The sequence below is a fragment of the Heterodontus francisci genome, chromosome 17, assembly GCF_036365525.1.
Source record: "Heterodontus francisci isolate sHetFra1 chromosome 17, sHetFra1.hap1, whole genome shotgun sequence".
Classification (NCBI taxonomy): Eukaryota; Metazoa; Chordata; class Chondrichthyes; order Heterodontiformes; family Heterodontidae; genus Heterodontus; species Heterodontus francisci.
This window is the reverse complement of record NC_090387.1, coordinates 38693161-38718719: the sequence shown is the minus strand read 5'-3', so window position 1 is coordinate 38718719 and position 25559 is coordinate 38693161. Positions and strand designations below refer to the sequence as shown.

Below are 25559 nucleotides of genomic sequence, written 5' to 3'. Positions count from 1 at the left end.
ACCAGCTCCCACCCAGAAGGAACCAGTTGCAAAGAACAAAAGTGCAACGGTGATTTTCACAGGCGCTGGGAGGGCTGCCCTTGCCCTGGTTTGAGGCTCCAGGTCTTCATAAAGGAGGTGACACAACTCTATCACTAACTTCTTTGTGAAGAGAAGCCTCTTGATGCACTGCTCCTGGCTCAATGCAACACAGGACTGTGGTGCTCCAAGAAGACCACTCGAGGTAGGTCCCTCTAAAGAGAGCCCTCCTTCTCCTCCTCCCTCCTCACAGAGGCTGCTCTCTCTGCCTCCTCCTCATGTTGCAGAGCAACTGGCACTGCAACTACTGCCCTCCATACCTATGCAGGGAAAATAAATTTTCTGCCTTCCTGTGATCAGCAGAAACCTTCAAACTTCTCCAGGAACCGATCACTTGCTTCCACCAACTTTCCCTGAGCACAAGTAAGTTAAAAGCATCTCAACTACAACTTGCTACGTGACCCATTAAGTAGCCCCAGAATAGGGCCCATCTTTCTTCCTAAAGTTTGGTGCTTCATAAGTGAATAGGAAGGCGTTTCCTGCACATTCGTTGGCCAATTTTAGTATCCGTGCGTTGCATCAACTCATTGACCTCAGCGACATTTGCTCTCGCTCTTGCAATGCCTTTGGGTGCACGCAGGGGACGCATCGGCGTGCGGCACTCCAGTTGTGTCACACCACGCAAGAAGCAGCTAGCAGCACCTCATGCAAGTAGGCCTGTGCAGTGCTATCAGAAGCGGTACTATGCGAACGAATTTCATCGCCAATATATTCCAATTTTCAAAAAGTCTACCGCATAGTAGACTCATGACTAAGATTAGAACATATGGAGTCGGGGACAAGCAACAGAATGGATACCAAGCTGACTACAAAACAGAAAACAAAGAGTAGGGGGTTAAAGGTAGTTACTCAGACTGCAAAAGGTGGACAGGAGTGTTCCACAAGGATTGGTGCTGGAACCACTGTTGTTCACCATTTACATCAACGATTTGGACTCAGGATGTTGAAGTTCAATTTCAAAAATTGTGGACAAAATCAAATTGAGGGCAGAGACAATAAAGGAGGACTACAGCAAAATACAAGAAAACATTAAAGAACTTGCAGAATGGGCATGTAATTGGCAAATTAATTTCAATACAGCTAAGTTATAAGGTGGTGCATTTTGGTAGGAATAAGGAGGGTGCATGTTTACAGTTCCCCAAAACACCATAAAAGTTGCCCCAAGGCAACAATGGGAGCCTTTGGAAAGATGCCATGAGAGGAAGACCAGAGTGGACTCCTAGAGAAGTAAATGGACAGATCAGGGAATCAATGGACTGAATTTTAGTAGCTCTCTAGGGACAGGTGGGGAGGCGGTGGAGCTGGGCCGTAAAATGATGAGGGAAGGCAGGGAGGGTGTAATGCCTGTCGCCGTACAATTTTATCAGCGGTGGAGAAGGTCGAGGACGGCCATCCCATCCAGAGGCTCTTCCCAATGCAGCTGGCATTCTACCAGCAGCTGGGGGTTCCTCCGCTGTATGAGGAGACCACCTAGTAAAAGCTGGTTGCCATCCTGCAGGCTTGGGGTGGGGGCTTCCTGATTGGGCATGCTGTGGCCCACAGAGGGACCCCCTCGGCGGCAAGGGCCCTTCCCCCACCATCACCCAAGCCTGTGGAAACATCCTCCACTGCTCTCACAAACAACCGGTGGCTCTACGGGGACTGAACAACTGCCGACCCTCCGATTGGCCAGCAGCTCTTGGAGGCGGGATCTCCACCCTTAAAGGGTCAGGAGCCCCAAAGCCAGAGAGTTAATTGCATGATGGCAACAGAACCAAGTCAGGGCTCCCGTAAACGACCGAGGCAGGGTTGCCCCCGGCTTTCTGGCCCACCATCGGGGCCACCACTACCCCAACAAAATTCAGCTCAACAATTCCTTGCCAGGAATCCTTAAAATATTAGGATGAGGGAGGAAAGTTAAAAGAGGGAAAAATCAAAAACTGTCAGCATTCAAAGCCTTTGCCATAATTTTTGAGGAATTTTTTTGTGCATGGAATTTTTTTCTATATACAATGAAATATACACCATTCTATTATAAGTATTTAAGTGTTCCTTGATTTGTTGCTTTTAATGAATGTGAAATTTGAGTCAATCCACTTAAATATAGTAATATATCTACAAGTAATTCCTGTCAACTTTTTCCACTATAAATTCCTATGTTTAGGTTATTAACAGAAACTGACTTTTCACAACTTGTCAGGTTACAATTCCACCCTCACCCAATGGAGGCACTACAGTGCCATCATTGGCTGGAGAATGCAATTACAGTGCTCCATTATAAATATGAAAATAGGCATTTAAACAGGATATATAAAAATAAGAACGTACTATTTGAAAATGGGGGCTAAATTGCATATGCACGTCCCTAGTTATCTCCTACCCTATAACCCTGCTTTAGCTGAACAATGCATTTGGTCTTAATTCAAAGTGTGAAACACCAGATTCAGTTCTTATTCTGTCCTTACTTTGGAGACATCCAACACTAATTTTCACAACTGTGCACAGATTACACTGGAGGAAGGACACTACAGCATACAACAATGCCAGAATCATTTTGAAGGTCATGTTTGCAAAAATAATAGAATGCTCAAGCAACTCTTACAAAGTAGTCCATTGCTTATATAGGCTTATTCTGTCATGTTGGATTTTTAAGCAGCAACAAAGGAACAGTGTTACGATCATCTAGTTCATGGTTTATACTAATATTTTTGAGAGGCCACTTTTAGTTTTGAGGATATTAAATTGGTAGATATAAGGTAATTGAAACTCTGGAATTTAGACGTTTCTAGACCACCCAAGATATATCCACATCAAAGATCTTTCCATGTGTATTAAAATGTCAGAGTTAGAGGGGTGAGAATCTTAAACAGCAGGTTTAGTTGGGGAATTGAAATCAGTAAGTCTGAAGAGAATTGCCCTGTCTTTGTTAGCAATGTGAATTATTCATGTGGTTCCCAGAATCAAAGGGATGTTTTGGAGTTGGAGTTAATTAGCTTAAATTTCTATCTGCGACATCCCAGATTTACCACATGCTATGGAGATAGATTATGCAGGGAGATATCTTTTGGTTAGGTGTTTTATCACTGTGATTTCTCACAAAAAAGTCACTTGGCTTTGAAAGCAGCTGGACTCAGTAGCAAAGGGCGCTTTCTGACTCGAAGTCCCTATGCATGAGATGCAAGTGAGGCCCATGCTCAGACTGGGGAAATTCAGATTCATGAGGTGTTGAAGGAGAGCTTGAGGGTTCACCTAGCTGGATGCCATACGGAGAATCGTCAAGAAATCTCACCTTGGAAGATAGCTAGGAAACTAACGAGAACTGAAGTGAATTCCTGAGAGCTGTGGTATACTATGAATTGGTACCAGGAGAAGTAACTGAACCCTCAAGATCCTATAAAGTATAGGGGAACCCTTGGGTGGAAGTAAACGTCAAACGGGGAATGTTCTGCTTACATTTCTGGGTTTAAAGCATAAGATTTTACGTTCAGTTGAGATTTTAAGTTTGAAGTGTAAGTGATTACAAAATATAGTGTAAAGTGCTTGCTTTGGTTAACTCGTAAAGTTATGTTTAAAAATCTTGAGGTGTAATTCTTTCAGTTAATAACTGTGGAGTTTGAATTTTTTTTTTTAAAGAGTTACTGATCTCTCACTGGAACATTAGAACAGGAGTAGGCCATTCCACCCCTCAATCCTGTTATACCATTCAATTCAATTCATGGCTGAACAATAATCTAAAGCGGCTTCCCGGACAAAAAAAAACCTCTTCATGCAAAAACTTCCCTGTTTTGTTACTAATTGAGCTAGCAAAGGGCACAGCACAATACCAATTTCAGCATATCTGTTTTGAAGTTAAGGCATGTCCCACAGTGGTTATTTTCTGTAACATATTAGTCATCGCCTATTCAAATTTTTGTGGTAAATGCCATGGAAGTTAATCCTTACTGTTCTAAATAAAAACCTTACTGCGCTCTTCAGTTCCAACTAAGGGATGCAGAAACATGGTTGAAACCCACTGAAAATAATAACATTTCTCCAATGTGAAAATCCATCACTCTAAAACATTTGCAACTGCATCACACAGTCACTATTCTGCCAGGTCTGCTTGTTGATTAAATACGATAATCATTAGGTCCCAGCCATGTTTTTATCTTATTACTGGAGCATTCATTAACTAACATCTGGCCCAACATTTACCCTCTATATGAGAAGACAGAAAGCTTTATCATGTTTTGTGGCTTCCCCGAAACCTAACTTTTCTGGCAATATTTTATATTAGAAATATTGTAAAATATTGACACATTGTACAGCGAGCTCGCCACTGGTATCAGACCCACCGGCCGTCCATGTCTCCGCTATAAAGACGTCTGCAAACGCGACATGAAATCGTGTGACATTGATCACAAGTCGTGGGAGTCAGTTGCCAGCATTCGCCAGAGCTGGCGGGCAGCCATAAAGACAGGGCTAAATTGTGGCGAGTCGAAGAGACTTAGTAGTTGGCAGGAAAAAAGACAGAGGCGCAAGGGGAGAGCCAACTGTGCAACAGCCCCGACAAACAAGTTTCTCTGCAGCACCTGTGGAAGAGCCTGTCACTCCAGAATTGGCCTTTATAGCCACTCCAGGCGCTGCTTCACAAACCACTGACCACCTCCAGGCGCATATCCATTGTCTCTCGAGATAAGGAGGCCCAAAAGGAAAAGGATTGTAAAAGTAGATCACTTGGGAAAGCATGTTGCTGGGGTCAATTAATTCTATCTTGGGAATCTCTCCCATGGGAACACTGAACAAATGGTAGCTCAGGGTAGATTAATGACCAACAGATGCCCCCCAATCTTAGCAGAGTAGATCCTCTTTTCAGAAATGTCTAAGTAAATCTCCAATTGAGATTGAAATTCCAGAGGAAGTAACTAATGTCTCCATGATTAGATTTTATTTGTAAAATATATGCACTTCCTTCTGGATGAGCATCCCAACAAGAAAATTGTCCAAAGGAGATTGTCCATGCCAGATTAATGTGATAAAGTACAAGAACTAAATTCCTACTGGCAAGGCTCTAATAATATACAGAAGACTGATCCCTGTATGGCCAGAGCTAGAGGGTCAAAATTCTTAGAATGATCTGAGTATGGTAGATATGCCCACTAGCAGCTCCAGTAGGGAATTACACATTATAGCAGTTAGGAATACAATAAGTAGATTGATAAAACCAAGAACATCTGACATGAACAGCTTGGTTAGTTAAGGGCTGTGTAAATGGGACATGCAAAAGGTTCTTGGTGGGCTGAAGTGACAACATAAATAGAATTTCACGTGATGCAAGTAGCCTAATGTATCCGAGAAACAATATGGCTTGGCTCAGTAATCGCATTTTTGCCTGAAGTACAAAGCTGTGAGTTCAAGCCCCACCCAGAATTTGAACACATCATCAAGGCTAATACTTCAGTGCAGTGTTGAGTTAGTGCTGCATTTAGAGATGCTGTCTTTTGGATGAGAAGTTAAGCCAAGGCCCCATCTGTCTGGTCAGGTGAGCGTTAAAGATCCCATGGCATTATTCAAAGAAGAGCAGGAGAATTCTCCTGGTGTCATGGGCATAAATTTTCCCTCAACCAACACTACCAAAATAGATGAACTGATTACTTGTCTCAGTGACATTTGTGGCACCTCAGAAGTGGGGCAAGTTGTAAATAAAACAGATTACCTTAAAGCATAAACACGGCATAGCAGATTTAAAGCCTACTGAAATATCTGATACTTTTCATGTAAAAAAACCCATCTTTTTTTCTCGCCTCATTTTTGCATTTCCTGATACTCATAAGCCATTTATGAAGCAGGGGTCTACATAAGAAAATTTAGATTCTGGTCAATTGAAAAACAAAGACCAGTTTTCAATTTAAGTGCCAGAGAACTATTAGTGCAGGCATTTTATCTTATCTGTAGTGGCGGCAGCCCAATTGTGCCAAGACTAGATGATTTATCCATGGTAAGAGAATGGTTAAACAATATAGTACTAACGCAGTAAACAAAAAAAGGTAACTCTTTTCTATAATAGTGTAACGAAGTACAAAAAAAGTTCCTACTTGATTTGTTCCCAGGTCTTACTCGCCAGATGCAGCACCCAAAGGTCCTTATAATGGTAAAATTGTTCACCATTAGGGGATGCAAATTCTCCTCCAAACACCCACAGTTGTCCACCATCTTGAGGAACGACCACAGCCTGTCATGGTAACAAAATAAATGCTCCAGTTACATCTGTACAACACCCTGTGTTACACTGAACACTTTATGCATTATTGGAGAAAGTAAGGCAGTGCAGCACATTATAATGACAATGTATGGTGAAAAGGATACCAAATTTTCTTCTTATATGTTTTATTAAATAAATCTATCTTAGTGCCTTTAGTTTAAACTCGTAGTCTTCTGATCTCGTGATCTCAGCCAAGAGGTACCAAATTGAGGCAAGGAACCTCTCCACTAGCAAGAGTGAAGCTTAATTTCATGCTGTAAGCTCTCACTTAATGGAACATAGCAACACTGAAATATAGCATTTGATTAAGACCATTATTTGACACCAATATATTCAGCATGTGAGGCAAAACACAAGAACACAAGAAATAGGCGTAGGAATAGACAATATGGTCCATCGAGCCTGCTCCATTCAATACAATCATGGCTGATCTTAGGCTTCAACTCTACTTTCCTGCCTGCTCACCATATCCCTTAATTCCCTGAGAGACCAAAAAATCTGTCTATCCCAGCCTTAAATATATTCAACGATGGAGCATCCACAACCCTCTAGGGTAGAGAATTCCAAAGATTCACAACCCTTTGAGTGAAGTGATTTCTCATCTCAGCCCTAAACAATCAGCCCCTTATCCCTGTGCCCCTGTGTTCTAGATTCCCCCGACCAGCAGAAACAATCTCTCAGTGTCTATCCTATCCAGCCTCTTCAGAATCGTGTATGTTTCAATGAGATCGCCTCTCATTCTTCTAAACGCCAGAGAATATAGGCCCAATTTACTCAGCCTATCATCGGACAACACCCTCATCCCAGAGACCAATTTAGTGAACCTTCACTGTACCATCTCCAATGCAAGTATATCCTTTCTTAAATGTGGAGACCAAAACTGCACATAGTACTCCATATACGGTGTCACCAAAACCCTGTACAGGTCATTTTTTAGTTGAGGGGTGAATGATAAGATCCAAGAGCGTCAGACAAATGCAACCGTTCTCACTTTCCTTTTCCGAAAAAAAATCCTCCCCAAATATTTTTCAAAATGCTGGTTTAGGATGAAGTCAAAATTGTGTTGCCAAACCCACTATCATTGAATATGAAGTTGAAACAAACACAAAAAAACTGGGTGGTCTCCACTTTGATAAAAACAAAAACAATGAAAGCTTTTTTGACAGGTAAAATATTACATATGATCAGCAACTTGCTTGCATACCATCATAATTCCTTGAAGGTCCAAATCTCTTTTAAGAGGGGAAAAAACACTCAAGTTCTCTTACTGTTCACAATTCTATACTCAAGTTTACCTGATGGGCAGAGCGAGGAGCTGGCGGATTAGGGATTTCCAGTTTTGTCCATGAGTTCTTCTTGATGTTGTACAAATATAGCTCATTGTAGAGAAAAGTCTGCAATAGTAGGAAATGATTGGCAATAGTAGGAAATGATTGACAATGCCGAACAGCTTAACAAATATACTCCAATTTTCTCTCAATCTAGATAAATATCTTGGGTTAGTTTTAACCTAACCCACCTGGCACAAACCTGACAAGATCAGATCGGTCACCAGTTTTACACCCAACCCAACTTTAATGGAAAGGGAAATTGGCAGCCAACCTGATCTTGCCAGTTTTCTGCCAGTCAAATCTCGAATTTCCAAAGATAGAATGACTGGAAAGAGGAAATGGTACTGAGCCAAATCCTATCCAGCTGTTTTTAGTATTATTTTAATTACAGGTTTATGTTAAATTACAACTTCATACTTCAATGTAAAGTACTCATTTAAAAATTTTTTTTTTTTTTAAACTAATCATTTGACATACTCTTTCTCAGGGAGCTTTTTTGTGCAAGACAAAATGCAACCTCACAAATATTCACATTATCTTACAAAAGGACCTGATCAGATGACATATCTGATGGATGTATCGCCTGTTCCCAGTCAATGAAGTAAACACAGTCAGGCATTCAGGAGTAGTAATAGAAATCAAAGGCTGAATGCTAATTGCCCGAATTGGTAAAAGAAGCAAAAGTGACACGACAAAAAACTTTTTCACGTAGCGTGTGATTAAAGTCCGTAATGCACTGCCTGAGAGTGTGGTGGAGGCAGGTTCACTTGAAGCATGCAAAAGGGAACTAGACAGTTATATGAAAAGGAAAAATGTTCAGGGTTACAGGGAGAAGGCGGGGGAGTGGTACTAGGTGAAATGCTCATTAGAAGAGCTGGTACAGACATGATGGGCTGAATGGCTTCCTTCTGTGCTGCAACAAGTCTGTAATTCTGTGATTTATTAATTGAAATTTAGTACATTGGTTCAGTTGAGCGGAGATTTTACTGTCAAATGTATGAAGTGCATGTATGGAATGATGTATGTAAGGAATGTGTAATTTCTGACATTTCTCCATTTCACTTGCTCAACAAGGAGTCACTTCTCAATCCTACAGACTATGAGACGACAAATGAGAAATGCAGAAAGAGGGTGAATGTCAAGGGAAGATTATAGTAATGCCACTTGGCTGCTCCCTGTGGCACACGTGACAAATGCGACTTGCTGCTTTTAACTATTTTTATATTTTTAGCACGTGTTGACATACCAAGCATTTGTTTTTCGGCTGGAAATTTCACAACTAACAATAATGACGGTTCTAGACATACAATGTACAACGCGCACAAGCAGCCATGCTGTACTTATGGAAATGCCATCTTTCAGATGAAACTTTAAACCGAGGTTCTGCATGCCCTCCAAGGTGGGCGTAAAAGATCGCATGGCTCTTTTCAAAGAAGAGCAAGAGAGTTCTTCCAGTGTCCAGACCAATAGTATCCCTCATCAACATCACAAAAATAAAAATTGGTCATTGTCAAATTGCTCTTTGTGGAGCTTTGCAACAGTGACAACCCTTCACAAGTACTTGATTGGCTGTAGAGCACTTTGGAACAAACTAATCTTGTGAAAGGCACCATATAAATGCAAGATCCTTTTTTTAAATCACTAATTTTGGAATCAAGCTGAACTCTTAGAAGTGAGGTACAATGACTCAGACCATAATAAACTTGTAATGTCAAAATATGGTTTCCCTAAAGATGCTTCCGACATCAGTTCATCACAATGTTTCTAGACTGTGAAAGCTATTTGCAATATTTGAACATGCACACCATTATATTGTTCAGAATTGGCTGAAGACTGGCATCTGTCGTGGTGGGGACCTCATGAGGAAACAGAGAAGGATCATCCACTCTGGACCTGGCTCAGCATGACTGCAAACACTTCAGCCTTGTCTTTTGCACTCACAGGGTGAGCTCCACCATTGCTGAGGACAGGGAGTCTCCTCCTCCCATTAATTGCTTAATTGTACACTGCCATTTATGGCTGGATATGGCAGGGCTGAAGAGCATTTGGTTTGATCTGTTGTTTGTGGGATCACTTCGCTCTATCTCAAGCATGTTGCTTTTGCTGATTAGCATGGATATAGTTCTCTGTTGTGGCTTCACAGGTTGGCACCTCATTTTCACATGTGGACGTGCTCTTCTCTGTGCTCTTCCACACCCACTTTTGAACCAGGGTTGGACATCTGGCTTGATGATGATAAAGAAATCAAGGATATGCCTAGTCATGTGGTTAGATTGTGGTGGTATACAATTCTGCTGCCCGCTGATGGTTCACAGTGCCTCATGGATGTCCAGTTTAGAGCTGCCAGAGCTGCTCTTAATCTATCCCACTTCGCACAGTGGTAGTACCACATGATATGATGGATGGTGCAACCAATGTAAAGACAAGACTTTGGGCTGAACTTTGTTCTGGCGACAGGGGTCCCGGCGACAGGCCGGAAGGTGGGGTAAGACCCTGCCTAAGCCCTCCTTCAGACCCTCACTGGAGTTTCATGGTCAATTGAAAGGCCGGCAGCTCTGCAGTACCAGCAGCGCCACTGACAACAGTGGCCACTGCTGGTACTGCAGAACGCCCTGCAGTAATGAGGAGAGAGAAGAATCAGGGAGAGGTGAGTGGGGTCGGAGACGCTGAGGCCAATTAGGCCAACCCCGGCATGTGGTGAGGGTGGGGTTAGTGGACGGTGCGTGGGTGTCTTCCTGGGGTGGAAGGGGCAGAAATCACCAGCGGGGTGGGGTGCCTGGGTTGCCCCCAAAGGAGCAACACCACCCCGCCCCCCAACTCTAAGGGCTGCCAGGTTTTAACTGGCGGTGTCTCTTTGCGGCAACAGGCCCCTCCACCTTCAATGAAATTGAGCTGGAGATGGGAAGAGGCCCATGTAGCCATTAATTGGCCATTTAAGGACCTCAATTGTCCTGGGGTGGGAAGGCAGTTCTTGGTGTTCCCTGCCCCGGAGTATACTGGAAGGCGTCAGCAAGACGACGGTAAAGCGACAGGCACTCCGCACGCACCCCCACCGTCCCCCCACATTCCAATGCAATTTTATGGCCCCACACCAGCCTTCATTCCCATCTCTAGGGAGCCCATAAATTCAGCTCTTGGTCTTCGCAAGTACTGTGCGGCAATCACTCCTACCAATACCACCATGGACACACCGAGCTGCAAGAGGTAGATACAAATGTTTATATCCTCTTTTAGAAATTTCTCATGGGCCAAGAACCATTCAATTTTAATGCTGGAATTTATTTTCAACAACTGAATTTATATAGCACTATCAATGTACTATAATATGCAAAAACACTTCACATGAACGTCAGCAAATATTCACACCAATTTAAAGAAGGATACATTAGGACAGGTGATTAAACAATTGGCCTGAAAGATGTAGGTTTTTAGGAGCATCTTAAAGGAGAAGAAAGAAGTGAAGAGGTTTAGGGAGGGAATTCAAGAGCTTAGAGTCGAGATGCTGAAAGCACAGTCACAATTTGTTTCCCAATTTTTAGGAGATGAACATGAGGATGATCAATATTAAATCCAGGCTTAGGTGGACTGAGAGCCACTGCAGGTCTGTGAGGACAGGGGTGATGGGTAACTGTGAGTTGGGATAACAGCAGATGAGTTTAAGTTTATGGATGTTAGAAGATGGGAGGCCAGGAGAGCATCGGAATAGTATATTCTGGACAACAAAAGCATGGATGAGTGTTCAGCAGCATATGAGCTGTGGCAGAGGCGGAATTGGGTGAGAACATGGAGATGGTCTTTGTGATGGAGAGAAAATGGAGCCGCAAGCTCAGCTCAGGATCATAAATGATCTAGCTGTAGGTGTTGGGGAAATGATCTGCAAGTTTGCAGACAATATTTAGATATGTACAAGTCAGGGCTACTACAAGCAGATCTAGATGCACCAGGGTAATAAAAACAAGAAATGCTGGAAATACTCAGCAGGTCTGGCAGCATCTGTGGGGAGAGAAGCAGAGTCAACGTTTTGGGTCAGTGACCCTTCTTCGGAACTGGTTCCAAAGAAGGGTCACTGACCCGAAACATTAACTCTGCTTCTCTCTCCACAGATGCTGCCAGACCTGCTGAGTATTTCCAGCATTTCTTGTTTTTATTTCAGATTTCCAGCATCCGCAGTATTTTGCTTTTATTCTAGATGCACTAGGGATTGCGCTTGTTACTGACAAATGTTGTTTAATTTCTAAAAGTACAATGTTAAGCACATGGGCAAGGCAAACGCTGAACACACATACACCCTGCAGGGAAAGCTCATGGAGAAAGAAAAAACGTCTTGGCTTACTAGTGCACAGATCTTAAAAGGTTCATGACCAATGCCATGAAGCAATAGCTAGAGTGAATAGGGTGATAAGATTAATATACAGGACAATTCACCATAAAAGAAAGCATATTATTTTGCATATGTACAAGACCTTGGTTAGGCCTCAGTTGGAATATTGTGTCCAATTTTGGTCTCCCCACAGGATGGGTAATATTGAGACTTTGGAAAGGGTGCAGAGGAGAGCCACAAGATTAATTACCAATTTAAAGCACCTTAGATACCAAGATAGGCTCAAAATGCTGGGTCTAAACACTTGAGAAGCATAGACTATGGGGTGATATGATCGAGGTTTCTAACATAATGATTAGTGTGTGTTTGTCTAGACAATTTGTTTCAACTAAATAGGTTAGGGAGGATCAAGGATTACAATCTTAAGCTACATACAGGTAGAACTAGGTTAAATATTACAATGGGGTTCTTTTCCGAGAGAATAGTCGATCTGTGGAACGTGCAGTGAATGCTGATTTCCTGAATTCCTTCAAGTGAGAACTGGACCGGTGTCTGATTGGAACGGAGTCACCTAGTACAAGAACTAGGTCCATTAATCAGGACCAGAGTGGTCTACAGCATTAGTTTTGATTGCCATAAGGGGTCGGAAAGAAATTTTCCAGATATTTTTCCCCTGGCCTGGCTTTTTATATGGTTTTTCACCTTTCCCAGCACTCTTGCCTCTGAAGCAGAAGGTTCTGAGTTCAAGCTTCCAAGTAGAATGCAGAGTGTACCTTATTGTGATGCACAAGACATCATAATTATGTGGAACTGGCTGAATGGACCAATAGGTTTCTCCCCGTCCTCACCAAGCCAAATGATCTTCCCATCTTTCCTCAAAGTTCAATTGTAGGACAATTTGGTTAACTACACCAAGCTATTTTACAACTATCCTCTAACATCAGTCTTTCCTTCCACTCACTCCTATCCCAGAAAACAATATACTCCAAATCATCCCTGAAACATATTACATTTCCCTACATTACAACAGTGACTATACTTCAAAAGTACTTCATTGATGTAAAGCATTTTGGGATGTCATGAAAGGTGCTATAAATGCTTTATATAGCTTGATCTTTCTTTGGGTTACTCTTACTTTCAACAATTTACATATGACTAAATGTACACCACTCATAAAATTTAAAATAGTTCATCTGGTCTATTCCCAGCACACTAGCAGATATTGCTCATTATTAGGGACTCTTTGGAAACTGCTGCATCAACAGCTGGAATCACTGACTATAGTATTGGATCAGCCTTTCCACAGCTCTTCAAAAGCAAATCTTTCTGAGACTCCATCACTTGTAACACCTTCACAAATGTCAGCTGGAGATGCATTCATATTTTAAGTGAATTGCCCAAATATTAAACATAGTCATAATATTTGTACTGATATCCTGCTATATCATGTCTCAAAGTGTTTCACACAATGAACTATTTTTGAAATGAAATGACTTGTCATCTCTGCAGTAAGACAATATTTTGACTTATCCAAAAACTCTTTCATTCCCCATTCCTTAGAAGATTATATGGATGTACTGGAAGTTAAGGTATACCAACGTTTTGAGTATTTCTGACAAGACTTATTTATTAATTATCTTTTGTCGAGAGAAAAAGTTAGTCCTTTTTGCACTCATCAACTCTAGAAATATTTAGTCTAACATTATAACCCCTTGCTGATCAGCCATGGTGCACTCTTGTCTCTGAAACAGAAGGTTCTGAGTTCAAGTTTCATTGTAGAGACTTAGATTGACACTTAGATGAAGTGCTGAGGCACTGTTGCATTTTCAGAGGTGAATGTTATATTGTAGAATAATACAACACAGAAGGTGGCCTTACGGCCCATCGAGTCTGTGCCAGCTCTTTCAAAACACAATCCAACTGGTCCCACTCCTCAGTTCTTTCCCCTTATTCCTGCAATTTTTCTCCTTCAAATATTTATCCAATTCCCTTTTGAAGGACACAAAGATCCCATTGAAATATTTGAAGAATGACACAGGTGTTCGCCTGGTGTTCTGGCCAAAATGTATCCCTTCAGCAACACCAGTAAAACGGATTATCTGATCGTGCATCTCATTGCTGGTTGCAGGACCTCACTGTGTGCAAACTGACTGCCACGTTTGCCTAAATTACAATGCAACTGCACTTCAAACGTACATCTTTGGCTGTGAAGTACTTTGGAATGCCCTGAAGTCCTGAAAGGCATTATATAAATACAAGATCTTTCTTTCTTATTGATCCACCACCACAAATATTAACTGCCGAGGCAAGTCCCAAAACTTTTTTGTAAAACAATGAAATACTTTACCTTTTGACCATTGAAATATTCACCCCCAAAGAGGATTAATTCATCTTTCTCAGGGTAAGGTGACAATGATCCATTTAACCTATCAGAAAAACAAAGAAAGAAAAAAAATTTTAAATTTACAATAGCAAAACAAATATATATGCTCCTTGAAATGAAGAACGATAATACTGGGAAATGGCGTGCTTTCCATTTTGGCCACCCATGAAGGGTGAGCATCCCATCACAATATAAAACACAGCTCAAATATCCAAACTGCTCCAGAGGGAAGGAATTAGTTTGGCTCAATGCACCCTCTTATAAACAAAGTTAGTCGTAACAGACATAAGGATTCGAAGACAAAAACATTTTCAGAAAACTCTAGAGTTCAGATACTTGGATGATTTTCACAGCCCCACCTGGTGGAAGTCAGGGTGGGGGGAAGCCACTAGCCGCCTCTGATTCCACTGCCTTCCTCTCATGTCCTGATCTTAATCTGCTCTTCTGAGCAAACGAGTGGTGAACCCGCAGGATGTGGGGTCCTGCTTTAAATATGCATATGATGACATCAGGACATGATCTGCAATTTTAGTTGAAGACCTGAGTGGGAGAACAGCAACAGCTTCCATGTCAGGCCAGAGAGCTCCAGGCCTCACAAGGAAGCCTTAGGCCTCCCTTGCCCCATGCTTCCCTCTCCCAATTGCCGGCTGAAACCACCCTTCGATCACGAGAGTCCCCCCTTCCCGTGATCCCACACAGAGCCTCCCTCCTCCCCGATCCAGGCCAGAACCCACCCTCCTTCTCCATCATAGCCAGAAGCTTCCCTCTTCCCCCAATCGCAGCCAGAGGCCTCCTAGCCAGAAGCACATGCCCCCCGCCCCTCCCCACCAATGTTACCTCTAGGGTGCACAGCCACACAGCAAGCCAGAAATTCGAAAGTTACCACGCAGAAGTTGTGCCCTTTAAGATACCATGCATGCAGAGCCACGCAAAAAAATTTATAAGTACTCCACACTTAAATGAATAGGCCATCCATGACAAAAAAAAAGAGGGTACGTTGCCCCCACAATACTCCTTCTGATCTCAACCAGAGCCTCCCTGCGCCCACGATTGTGACCACATACAGCCTCACAACCCCCTGATGATGATCAGTGCCTCACCCAATCGTGGCCAGAGCACCGCACACTGACAATCCCTGATCATAGCGAGAGCCTCCCTCCACTCCCTGATCGCAGCTAGAGTCTCCTTCCGGTCCCCGATTGCTACCAAAGCCTCCCACTCAACCCAATCACTACCAGAGCCTCCCCACTACCCCCGAGCCCCCACCCCCCGACTGCTACGCGAGCCTCCCTGTCCCACCGAGAACAGCAAAATCCCTGCCCCCATCCCACACCATTGACGATGTCAGGGACAATTCCCATAGGTTCCTGGCTCCAGCTTCCTGCCGGTACATTCCAACTCCTGCCTACCAGCCAGGTAGTCATTCTGGACAGAAAGGGCCTCATTTAAAATAAACCAGTCAATAAGATTGGCAGGGCTTCCACATCTCCAATCTTATCCAGGTATGTCACCCGCTCCAAGGCTCACATAAATCCGTTCTGCCCCGCGTAAAACAAAATCTGTTCCCATCTTTCCTGGAACTCCACGATTGAATCCCTTCAATCAGGTTTCCACCCCAGCCACAGTACCGAATCAGCTCTTATCAAAGTCATAAATGACATCCTATGTGACTGTGACAAAGGTAAACTTTCCCTCCTCATCCTTCTCGATCTGTCTGCAGCCTTTGACATGGTTGACCACACCAACCTCCTCCAAAGCCACTGTCGTACAGCTGGGTGGGACTGCTCTCACCGGGTCCCATTCTATCTAATCGTAGCCAGAGAATCACTCGTAATGGCTTCTCTTCCTGCTCCCATACCATTTACTCTGGTGCACCCAAGCATCTATCCCTGGTCCCCTCCTCTTTTCCATCTGCATGCTGCCCCTCAATAACATCAGCTGAAAACACGCATCCGTTTTCACATGTCATAGTCATAGACTTATACAGCACAGAAACAGGCCTTTCGGTCCACCGTGTCCGTGCCAGCCATCAAGCCCATCTATTCTAATCCAATTTTCCAGAACTTGGCCTGTAGCCTTGTATGCTATGGCATTTCAAGTGCTCATCTAAATACTTCTTAAATGTTGTGAAGGTTCCTGCCTCTACCACCCTTTCAGGCAGTGTGTTCCAGATTCCAACCACCCTCTGGATGAAAAGAATTTTTCCTCAACTCCTCTTTAAACCTCCTGCCCCTTACCTTAAATCTATGCCCCCTTGTTACTGACGCCTCCGCTAAGGGAAAAAGCTTCTTCCTATCTACCCTATCTATGCCCCTCATAATTTTGTATACCTCAATGAGGTCCCCCCTCAGCCTTCTCTGCTCTAAGGAAAATAACCCTAGTCTATCCAGTCTCTCTTCATAGCTGAAATGCTCCAGCCCAGGCAACATCCTGGTAAATCTCCTCTGCACCTTCTCCAGTGCAATCACTTCCTTCCTATAGTGTGGCGACCAGAACTGTACACAGTACTCCAGTTGTGGCCTAACTAGCGTTTTATACAGCTCCATCATAACCTCCCTGCTCTTATATTCTATGCCTCAGCTAATAAAGGCAAGTATCCCATATGCCTTCCTAACCACCTTATCTACCTGTGCTGCTACCTTCAGTGATCTATGGACAAGCACCCCAAGGTCCCTCTGACCCTCTGTGTTTCCTATGGTCGTACCATCCATTGTATATTCCCTTGTATATCATACCTCCTATATTCACGTCCAAATCATTAATATACACTACAAACAGCAAGGGTCCCAGCACCGATCCCTGCGGTACACCACTGGTCACAGGCTTCCAATCGCAAAAACAACCCTCGACCATCACCCTCTGCGTCCTGTCACTAAGCCAATTTTGCATCCAAATTGCCCTGGATCCCATGGGCTCTTACCTTCTTGACCAATCTCCCATGCGGGACCTTATCAAAAGCCTTACTGAAATCTATGTAGACTACAACAACTGCTTTACCCTCATCTACACTCCTAGTCACCTCCTCGAAAAAATCAATCAAATTGGTTAGACATGCTGACTATCCTTGATTAATCCCTGCCTCTCCAAGTCGAGATTAATCCTGTCCCTCAGAATGTTTTCCAGTAGTTTCCCGATCACTGATATTAGACTCACCGGCCTGTAATTACCTGGTTCATCCCTACTACCCTTCTTGAATAATGGTACCACATTCACTGACGACACACAGCTCTCCTCTCCACCACTTCTCTCAACTCCTCCACTGTCTCTAAATTATCAGATATTTAGTACTGGATGAGAAATTTCCTCCAATTAAATATTGGGAAGACTGAAGTCATCGTCTTTGGTTCCCACTCCAAATTCCGTTCCCTAGCTACCAAATGCATCTCTCTCCCTAGCAACAGTCTGAGATTAAGCCAGTCTGTTTGCAACCTTGTGTCACATTTGACCCCGAGATGAGCTTCCAACCTCATATTCATGCCATCACTAAACCTATTTCCACCTCTGTAACATCACCCAACTTAACCCCTGTCTAATCTCATCTGCTGCTGAAACCCTCACTCATGCCTTCGTTACCTCTAGACTTAACTATTCCAATGCACTCCTGGCTGGTGTCCCACATTTTACTCTCCGTAAACTTGAGGTCATCCAAAACTCTGCTACCTGTATCTTAACTCGCACCAAGTCCCGTTCCCCTATCACCCCTGTGCTCGCTGACCTACATTGGCTCCCAGTCAAGCAACATCTTGATTTTAAAATTCTCATTCTTGTTTTCAAATTCCTCGATGGCCTCCCCCCTCGATATCTCTCCAATCTCCTCCAGCCACACAAACCTCCTAGATATTGCACTCCTCTAATTCTGTCCTCCTGTTTTTAATGATTTCAATTGCTCCACTATTGATGGCTGCACTTTCAGTTGCCTAGGTCTCAAGCTATGGGATACTCGCCCTACACCTCTCCTCCTTTAAGACACTCCTTAAAACCGATCTCTTCGAGTAAGCTTTTGGTCATCTGACCTAATATTTCCTTTTGTGATTCGGTATCATATTTTGTTTTATAATGCTCCTGTGAAGGGCCTTGAGATGTTTTATTGCGTTAAAAACACTGTATAAATGTACGTTGTTGTTGTAAAAATCAAGATCTTGAAGTCTGATGAAGTGCAAGGCATTTTTTGACAACAATGGATTTTTCGCTGCCTTAAAAAGTGAGCTTCACTACTGTTATTTTTAAACATCAAATGCTCAAAACTTGATTTGACTTCCCTTCTCCCCCATCACACTACCTCTGCATCCACTCCGTAAAACATCATTGTTTAGTTTGAACAAATAAGATGAATATAAATGACACATTGGTTAGTAATAGTTTGCAATAGCTACCAGGATTCAAAAAACAATGCAGCAGAGTTAACACAATGGAAATGACATGTCTGAAGCTCTTTGGGTTAATGTGTAGCAAGGATTTTCCAATCAGCAGGTGGTGTGGATTTACTACCAGTGAAAAACAGTAACAGCTGCATCAATTTCCCACTTCCAATTGTAAATCCACTACTTAAACATTCATTTTTCACTAGCACTATTCATATCAATTAACAACTACAACACCATCAGCAAATAAGGGAGATGAACTAAATACTCACCACTGAAAACAAACAGGTAGAGTCCTGCTTGCTGAGAACTGATTCTTTTTTTAAAAAACACATGATAAAAGTATTACACCCACTCCCCCCTCCCCCCCAACAATACTGACTCTACTATTGAAGAAAAGCACAAGTAGCTAGTAATTCTACAAACCAAGCAGTTACACCATTCATACCCATTCAGACCTGAGCAAGTTAACTGACTGACATTTCAGTGTAGTCCTGAGGGAGTGCTGCACCGAAAACATCAAACTTAAGATGAAATGTTAAACTGGGGCCCTGTCAGCCCGTTAAGTGGACATAAAAGATCCCCTGGTACTATTTGTAGAAGAGCAGGGGAGTTGTCCTAATCTTCTGGCCAATCTTCATCTTTCAACCAACATCACTGTAACAGATCATTTGGTCATGTATCTCAATGCTGTTTATGGGATCTTGCTGTCTGCAAATTGACTGCCACTGTTTCCCAAGTCAACAAATTCACTTCAAAATACGTCATTGGTTGAAAGGCGCTTTGGGGCATCCCAAGGTCATGAAAGGAGCTACATAAATGCAAGTTCTTTCTTTCAGATCACATTTTACAACCAGCTCTGCTTTAAGTAGAAAAATGTAATTTCAATACAAAATACTTGCTCATCTGCATCATTTCAAAAACTAAATGAAAATCTCCTACCTGACAAGAGATAACACTACTTTATTCTCATTAATGAATGCTCTCACCTTGTGGGGGCACACTATTTAATCTTGCAACACAGTTGAGCGTGAGTGAGAACAGCTCCATACAGATACAGGAACTAAATATCATTCCAGAGCCAGCAAACCAGAAAACATTAGTATAGTAGAATCCAGGTAGGGTGGTGAATCAATAAAGCCAAATCTATAAAGTAGTGTGCCTGCAGACACGTTCTTCCAACTTATGGGCGGCACAGTGGCGCAGTGGTTAGCACCGCAGCCTCACAGCTCCAGGGACCCGGGTTCGATTCCGGGTACTGCCTGTGTGGAGTTTGCAAGTTCTCCCTGTGTCTGCGTGGGTTTCCTCCGGGTGCTCCGGTTTCCTCCCACAAGCCAAAAGACTTGCAGGTTGATAGGTAAATTGGCCATTATAAATTGTCACTAGTATAGGTAGGTGGTAGGGAAATATAGGGACAGGTGGGGATGTTTGGTAGGAATATGGGATTAGTGTAGGATTAGTATAAATGGGTGGTTGATGTTCGGCACAGACTCGGTGGGCCGAAGGGCCTGTTTCAGTGCTGTATCTCTAATCTAATCTAATCTAATCCTTTACTGAAAACTTGTTGGGCTGTAATTACACTCTCCCATCACTGGAGGCACTGCATACCTCAATCCATTATTAAGGGTAGCTGTTAGGACCTCAGAGCTGGTTCCATAATCTATGATGTACTGTAGTAAAGATTATGTTCATTCATAAAGGATTTCAGGGCACATTTTTATTAAAAATCTGTTGTTAAGTATTAAAAAATAAAATTCTAAAATAAGAGAAAGTGTTAAAACATTTGTTTATTAAAAATGTCACTGGTATGTTTTTTTGTATGCTGTGAATGAATTACTTTTGAAGTGTACTCTGTTTTTGTAAGCAAACACAGCAGCTAATTTTGTGCACAGCAAGGTCCCACGAAAGGGTAATGAAATGTACAACTTATTACTCTGTTTTGGTGTGTTGAAGGATGAATGTTAGCCAAGAACTCATGTTCTTCTTCAAATAGCACCATAGGATCTGTTATGGCCATACAGGATCCCAGTTTAACACCTCATCCAAATTATGGTACCTCCAACAATGATCCCTCAATACGGCACTGAACTATAAGCTTAAATTATGTTCTCAAGTCCTGGAGTGGAGCTTGATTCCACAACCTGATTGAGAGGCAAGAATACTACCTCTGAACCAAGTGAACTTTTAAAGAAATAAAACATTAATTTTGTTTTTGTCTGCATTTTCAAGAGGCTCCTTCTCTCTAGAATTCAGTGTAAAACTGTACAACATTGTTAATATAAAAGCAAAATACTGCGGATGCTGGAAATCTGAAACAAAAACAAGAAATGCTGGATTCACTCAGCAGGTCTGGCAGCATCTGTGGAAAGAGAAGCAGAGTTAACGTTTCGGGTCAGTGACCCTTCTTGTTAATACTTGCTTATTGACAAATTATGTTCAATTTTGATGGCAGTTTCATCACTTTGATCCTCATCATCACTACTGACTTTGTGTTATTTACAATGCCTGACAGCACTTGCCCCAATTTCTGAATGTCCCTGGTGTGCTAGCAAGTTGAACTCCTCTGTTATTCCAGGTGATTGAGTGATTTACTTCCCCTCAGTTACCTCCTTTCCTTTTGATCATTCTGTAAGGAAAAGTACTACTTCTGCAGGTAGGGTAATGTAGTGGTTATTTTACAGGACTAATATTCCAGAGGCTTGGATTAACAATTAATCCCACTATGGCAATTTGAGAATGTGAATTCAGTTTTTAAAAATTCTGTGAATAAAAAGCTGGTATCAGTAAATGTGACCACGAAGCTGCTGAACTGTGATAAAAACCCAAGTGATTCATTTGTGTCCTTTCAGGAAGGAAACCTGCCATCCTCACTTGATCTGATCTATATGTGACTCCATTCCAAACCAATGTGGTTGGTCAGCCAGCAAGACACACAGTTGTATCAAACCTTCCAAACCCACATCCTCTACCACCGGGAAGGACAGGGCAGCAGATGCATGAGAGTACCACCACCTGCAAGTTCCCCTCCAAGCCACACGCCAGCCTAACTTGGAAATATATCGCCGTTCCTTTACTGTCGCATGGTCAAAATCCTGAAACTCCCTTCCTTACAGCACTGTGGGTATACCTATACCCCAAGGACTGCAACAGTTCAAGAAAGCACCTCACCACTGCCTTCTCAAGGGCAATTAGGGATGAGCAATAAATGCTGGCCTAGCCAACGATGCCCACATCCCACAAATAATTTAAAAAACTGCTAAAAAGCAGTGCTTCAAGAAGCCAGCCTACTTAGGGCAACTAGGATAAATACTGGACTTGTCAGCGATGTCCACATTCCAAGAATAAATAATAAAACACTTATAGGAGTGGTTCACAATTCAAGCCTGTGAAACTGCTCTCCGTATGTCACAATCACATGGAGCTCATGCAGCAGTATCACCATCACTGAATAACAACAACTGGTATTTATACAGCATCTTTAACATAATGAAATGTTCCAAGGCACTTCACTGGAGTGTTCTAAAGTAAAATTTGATGCCAAGCCATAGATGATGATATCAGGGCAGTTCCCCAAAAACTTGGTCAGAGGCAGGTTTTAAAGAGCGTCTTAAAAGAGGAAAGAAGAGGCGGAGAAATTTAGGGAGGGAATTTCAGAGCTTAGGGCCTGGGCCAACTGAAGCATAGCCACCAACAGTGGAGCAATTAAAAGTGGTAATGCTCAAGAGACCAGAGTTAGATGAGCCCAGATAGCTCAGAGGGTTGTGGGGCTGGAGGAGATCTCAGAGATAGAGAGAGGGGCGAGGCCATGCAGGACTTGAAAATAAGATGAGAATTTTAAAATCAAAGTGTTGCTTGACTGGGATCAATGTAGGTCAGCGAGCATGGGGGTGATGGGCAAACAGGACATGGCGTGAGTAAGGACACAGGCAGCAGAGTTTTGGATGACCTGAAGTTTACAAAATAAATTGAAATGCAGTCACATTGTCATCATAATGAAATCAGTACAACACAAAATAATGTATTTTAAAAGATCTTGTGATACTCATCCCTAATGCACTGTGCATGCTAATAGCAAAATAATGTTAGGGTGATTTAGATGGCTGCCTCCTGAGAAAATTTAGTATGGCCTGAGCAATCTTTCTGCATTGATGCCCAAGTTCTACATTTCACTTCTACAGCCAATCATAGAATAGTATGTCATTAGGGAATTTTTATTGTTTCTGTTAACAGATCAGCTCCAAAAGGTTTACCAAAGACCATGGCACAACGCTTGCCTAAGCAGCACAAAATCACCATCACCCTTTCTTTGAGCTTTTTCCCTCCAGGCTTGGGAGTGTCATTAGAGTCAATTTGAAATGTTCCCCCAAATAGACTGATTTCTTCACATTTGTAGAAGGTTACATTTTTACAAACAACTTTGGGCACAATTTCAAAATTTGCAGATGATACAAATCTTGGAAGCATTGTGAACTGTGAGGAGGACAGTGTAGAACTTCAAAAGAATATAGATAAGTTGGTGGAATGGGCAGATAAGTGGCAGATGAAGTTCAATATGGAGAATTGCAAAGTGATTCATTTTGTAGGAAGAACATGGAGAGACAATATAAAATAAAGGGTACAACTTTAAAGGAGATGCGGGAGCACAGGGACCTGGGTATATAAGTGCATAGGTGGCAGGACAGGTTGAGAGAGTATACAGTATCCTAGGCTTTATTAATAGGGGCATAGAGTACAAGGAGGTTATGTTGAACTTGTATAAGACACTAGATCGGCCTCAGCTGACATACTGCATCCAGTTCTGGGCACCACACTTTAGGAAAGATGTGAAAGAATTGGAGATAGTGCAGAAAAAATCACGAAAATGGTTCCAGGGATGAGGAACTTTAGTTGTAAAGATAGATTGGAGAAGTTGAGACTGTTTTCCTTGGAGAATAGAAGGCTGAGAGGTGATTTGATAGAGATATTCAAAATCATGAGAGGTCTGGACAGAGCAGATAGGGAGAAACTGTTCCCACCTGTGAAAGGATAGACAATGAGAGGGCACAGATTTAAAGTAATTGGCAAAAGAACCAAAAGCGACATGAGGAAAAACTTTTTCACGCAGCAAATGGTTAAGGTCTGGAATGCACTGCCTGGGAGTGTGGTGCAGGCCAGTTGAATCAAGGCATTAAGAAGGAAATCAGACTGTTACCTGAAAAGAATGAAAGTGCAGGGCTACGGGGAGAAGGCAGGGTAATGGCACAAGGTGAATTGGTCATTTGGAGATCTGCTGCAGACACAGTGGGCCAAATGGCCTCCTCCCATGCTGTAGTGATTCTGAGTTAATACATAATTTTTCCGAGTTTCAGAAGCTTTGCCATCATTATCAGCTTTTCACTATGGAGCTTTTTGAAAACAATATTGTTCTTACTTTTCCACCAACTAAGCCAAGATTCTGATCTTGCCATTGGAGATGCCGGGTCTGTTGCTTTTTGACTCACCAATCAGACCACAGGGAAGTAAACTACAAGACAATGCATGCTTTGTACAGTGTAACAGAGCAATTTCAACATCAGGACCTTTCCTAAACCACTTCCTTTTTTGTCTGGGTTTTTACTGCTGAACCATTCGACAATAAAGTGTTCCCTTTCATTCCTGAGAATGCTTGCCAGCATTGATTGAGGGAGCTTAAAATACAAGAGCTAAATCCCTCTGGCTCACTCTCAGTGTTGTCCCCATCTTCTGCAAAATCTGCACCTCCCTGTAAAAGGATAAAAGTAAATGAGATTCACCTAACCTTGTGATTCGGTTATACAAAGCTGATAATGTAAACGTGAACAAAACCCTCTTTCGAGCGCCACTTTGACGTTTCCAGCTGGGTTTAATGTTGAATGAGCAAGTAATTGGATCCAAACTCTTGAAATTTTTCACATGCAGAAAACAATGGGGAGCCCAACACAAACTTATTGTGCTATAAAAAAGTGAAGACTGCAATGCAACCAAGGTTTAAAAGTCATGATTTAAGCAACAGATCCACAATCACTGAAAATTGCCAACACAAAAGTAAATGCTACTGTATAAGAACACCTAATCAACGACAACTTATATTTATACAGCACCTTGAATGTTATATTATGTTCCAAGGTGCATCACAGGAGCAATATAACACAAAATATGTCACCGAGCCACATAAGGATAACCAAAGGCTTGGTCAAAGAGGTAGGTTTTAAGGAGTGTGTTAAAGGAAAAGAGAGGTGGAGAGGGATAAGGGAGGGAACTCCAGAGCTTCGGGCCAAGGTAACTGAAGGCACAGCCACCAATGGTGGAGCAACTGAAATCGGGGACGCACAAGAGGCTAGAATTAGATGAGCAGATATCTCGGAGGGTTGTAGAGCTGGAGGAAATTACAGAGATAAGGAGAGGTGAGGCTATGGAGAGATTTCAAAACAAAAATGAGAATTTTAAAATCAAGATGTCGCTTGACCAGGAGCCAGATGATTTAGTAGAAATGTTTTCAGGCATGTGCTGATTTCCACATTATAGATACTTTTCCATAATTACTTAACAGCCATAAAGCCATAAAGACAGGGCTAAATTGTGGCGAGTCGAAGAGACTTAGTAGTTGGCAGGAAAAAAGACAGAGGCGCAAGGGGAGAGCCAACTGTGCAACAGCCCCAACAAACAAATTTCTCTGCAGCACCTGTGGAAGAGCCTGTCACTCCAGAATTGGCCTTTATAGCCACTCCAGGCGCTGCTTCACAAACCACTGACCACCTCCAGGCGCGTATCCATTGTCTCTCGAGATAAGGAGGCCCAAAAGAAAGAGATACTTTTCCATAATTACTTAACTCACCAGAGCAGCTCTGGATGCAGGAAGAGCCTCAAA

The 25559-nt window shown here is 42.5% G+C and overlaps 1 protein-coding gene across 1 annotated transcript in view; it reads right to left on the bottom strand.

The window, feature by feature from the left end:
• The window catches only part of klhdc4 (kelch domain containing 4), a 106347-nt gene that overhangs the window by 73477 nt on the left and 7311 nt on the right, over positions 1 to 25559 (bottom strand). Inside the window, exons 3-5 of the mRNA XM_068049892.1 lie at positions 14298 to 14376; positions 7594 to 7692; positions 6132 to 6268 (exon numbers count right to left, since the gene is read on the bottom strand). Of these exons, the coding sequence (XP_067905993.1) occupies positions 6132 to 6268; positions 7594 to 7692; positions 14298 to 14376 (315 nt within the window). The remainder of the gene's footprint in view (positions 1 to 6131; positions 6269 to 7593; positions 7693 to 14297; positions 14377 to 25559) is intronic.